Source organism: Cryptomeria japonica, chromosome 3 (assembly GCF_030272615.1).
Source record: "Cryptomeria japonica chromosome 3, Sugi_1.0, whole genome shotgun sequence".
NCBI classification, from domain to species: domain Eukaryota; kingdom Viridiplantae; phylum Streptophyta; class Pinopsida; order Cupressales; family Cupressaceae; genus Cryptomeria; species Cryptomeria japonica.
The window spans coordinates 422,093,058-422,095,823 of record NC_081407.1 but is presented as its reverse complement, the minus strand read 5'-3'; the positions used below and the strand labels follow the sequence as shown (position 1 = coordinate 422,095,823).

Below are 2,766 nucleotides of genomic sequence, written 5' to 3'. Positions count from 1 at the left end.
ACAAGTGGCATAAAATATTTCTAAGCTAGTGGGGCAATTTCTAGCCCCACCCTATTTTTTCCTAAAAAGTAGGGGCTCCTATTTTTTAGAAAAAGATTCCAAATAATCTCCTAGCAAAAAATTATATTTGAGATGATTAACAAGTGACGTAAAATATTTCTAAACTGGTGGAGCAATTTCTAGCCCCACCTCTACCTCAAAATTAAACACAAACTCTACTATGAAACAATAAAACAATAAGAAAACAAAACATACTTAAAAAAAAACAAGGAAGCAAACCAAAACCAATCTGCCTATAATTGCTGTTTCAAGTTCAATCTAATTATAATGATATAAAAATATCACAGTCAACGATGAGGAAAACCGCGCAGAGCTTGCAAGACAAATATTATGAAACCCTAACAAAGCAGAGTTTTCGATAAATGAGGCGAACCAAAACCAATTTGCCTATACGAACAGAGAGTAGATCTAAATACATCGGGGTTTTAGAGCAACAATTAGATTCTTGAACCCGAGACAAAATTTTTAAGATTTTTGCAGCCTTCTAACCAAAAAATATGTCGCCAGTTCAAATTTGTTCAGGCAAAGAACAATTCAACTCCTCGAAAGTAGTTTTTTCCGGCACGAGACAACTAACTGGCTGAAATCTGCTACAAAATTTAGCCTATCGGCTAAACATCTTTGAAAATTGAGTAACACAGAGCTCAAGCGCACGATGCGCAGCGCAGTGAATCTTATTCCTCATTATTTATGGTTATATATAAGTAGAGAGCGAAAATGTGATCACTTCTACCGCAAAAGACGATTTTATAGTCAGTTCCGCTGGGGCAAGTAAACGCGCTGGTGACGTCATCCTTGGCGTAGCTGTAGGCCTGGGGGCATTGTTCCTTAAAAAACCTGGAATAAAGGGTCTGGTTACAGTTAGCACCTCTGCAGCAGTGATCGTCCGTATTATATTTGACGCAGGCGCTTAGGCATCCTCCGCTCACCTTGAGCTCGTTAGGGCACTGCGAATTAATGTCACTCAGGCATGTAATTATCCCCTTGCAATTAGGGTTTGTGGAAGTGGGAGTGATGGAAAGAGGCAGATTGAAGCCATCCAAGAGAGAGATGTCGTAAAAGTCCAGATTCATGGAAGGATTGAGGGTATATTCAACCAGAGTGACTGGCGCCGAGCCATCGCCTTGGCAGTTGAGCGTGCCGTTGCAGTCACCGCTTTGGCAGGTGCCCCGACCGCTGCCGTCGAAGGAACAGTCCGTTCGTCCCCATATTCTGCCCGTGGATGTTCCAGCGTCAGGTTGGACGCTCCATGACTGCCCTTGTGCCAGTTGTTTCCCTCCACCTGGGAACGCTGCTGCCCAAACCGTGTAGGGGCATTTGTTTGTGATCTCAAATGTTGTTGCCTTCACTTTCACTCCTGCAATCAAGAAAGAAATTGAAGACCGTAAAAGCATGAAAATCTGTACTTTGTGCGTCTTATTGAATGACAGTAGTCTCCATATATCTGATGTAAAATATTACCTTGAAGAAAAACAGAGAAACTCGCTATGAGAGCGATCCAAAATGGTATTGATCCAGCCATTGATGACAATTGTGAGTGCTTATGATCGTAGAATGAATTTCTATTTAGAAGAAAATTGGGAGTCGATTTGCTCAGAGGGAAACCGTAGCGCACGTGCTCGGAAGTCTCGTCCATGACTTTGGTGCCTATTTTTAAAGTCAAAATCAGAACGAATGGCTGCCAGAGAATGATCTTTATAACAAATTTATTATTGATCAAGATACACCTAAGAAACTGAACTGCTTTAACACTACTGGTTCAACAATTTACTTGAAGTTTCCTAATGTCTCTAAGATCAACATTTATCGTGTCGAAGTCAAAGAAGCAATCGATGACAACATTTTTAGTAAAAGACGTGAATTTTTTTATGTGAGAGAAAACTCTTGAAATGAGTGATACTGTGATATATATAGATATATAATGTTTGTTGATTTGATTTGAAAGAAAACTCTTGGCATTATATAAAATTAATGTTTGTTGATTTGATGTGAAAGAAAACTCTTAGACATTATATAAAATTAATGTTTGTTGATTTGGTGTAATGATGTATATGTTGATAATTTAGGAGAGAAGTTTATTATGGATGGATAGTTATGAAATATAACATAAGAAGGTTATTCTAGAGAGGTTTATTTCTAATGAGAATATTATTATTAAAATGCTAAAATATTATGATTTTATTTCTCATCGAAGTGTGTCCCCTTATCTCCTCCTTCACCATTTATCTATACAATATTCATGTATGTTATTTATATCCTAGAAAAAATTGTGTAGATAACGCTTTATGTGCATATATATGTTTGTTATGTGAAAACCTAGTTGGTTTAGATAATCCTAGCTCAAGGGTGGATCTATGTTTGCAACCTATTGTTATGAGTAGTGTAATCCCTCTATTGACTATATGTAAGTAATCTTATTTATTTATATATTGATAAGAGAATATAATAAGATAACAAAAATATTGTAAGAATTCTTTCAATTAAATCTTCCATGTGAGATTGATTTCTACTATTTGTTATAAAGGAATATAAAAAAGAAACCATTAATACTTTTTTAATTCTATTATGAAAAAGGAAATAAGATTTTGATTAAATAAAATAAAATTTATTAGTCAAATTACTTTCTTATACATTTTATTAAATCACAAAGCATGCTTACTTTTTGTAATTCAATTTTTTAATGGAGGTTTCTTGATTGTAATCTAT

General features: G+C 35.7%; 1 protein-coding gene across 1 annotated transcript; it reads right to left on the bottom strand.

Annotated features, from left to right (window-relative positions):
• Nucleotides 1-388: 388 nt before the first annotated feature.
• LOC131070446 (pathogenesis-related thaumatin-like protein 3.6) lies at nucleotides 389-1,786 on the bottom strand. The gene is made up of 2 exons (XM_058005998.2): nucleotides 1,522-1,786; nucleotides 389-1,417 (listed from the first exon to the last, which is right to left on the bottom strand). The coding sequence occupies exons 1-2, from the start codon at nucleotides 1,694-1,696 to the stop codon at nucleotides 735-737; spliced, it is 858 nt and encodes a 285-aa protein (XP_057861981.2). The 5' UTR covers nucleotides 1,697-1,786; the 3' UTR covers nucleotides 389-734.
• Between the last annotated feature and the right edge of the window lie 980 nt (nucleotides 1,787-2,766).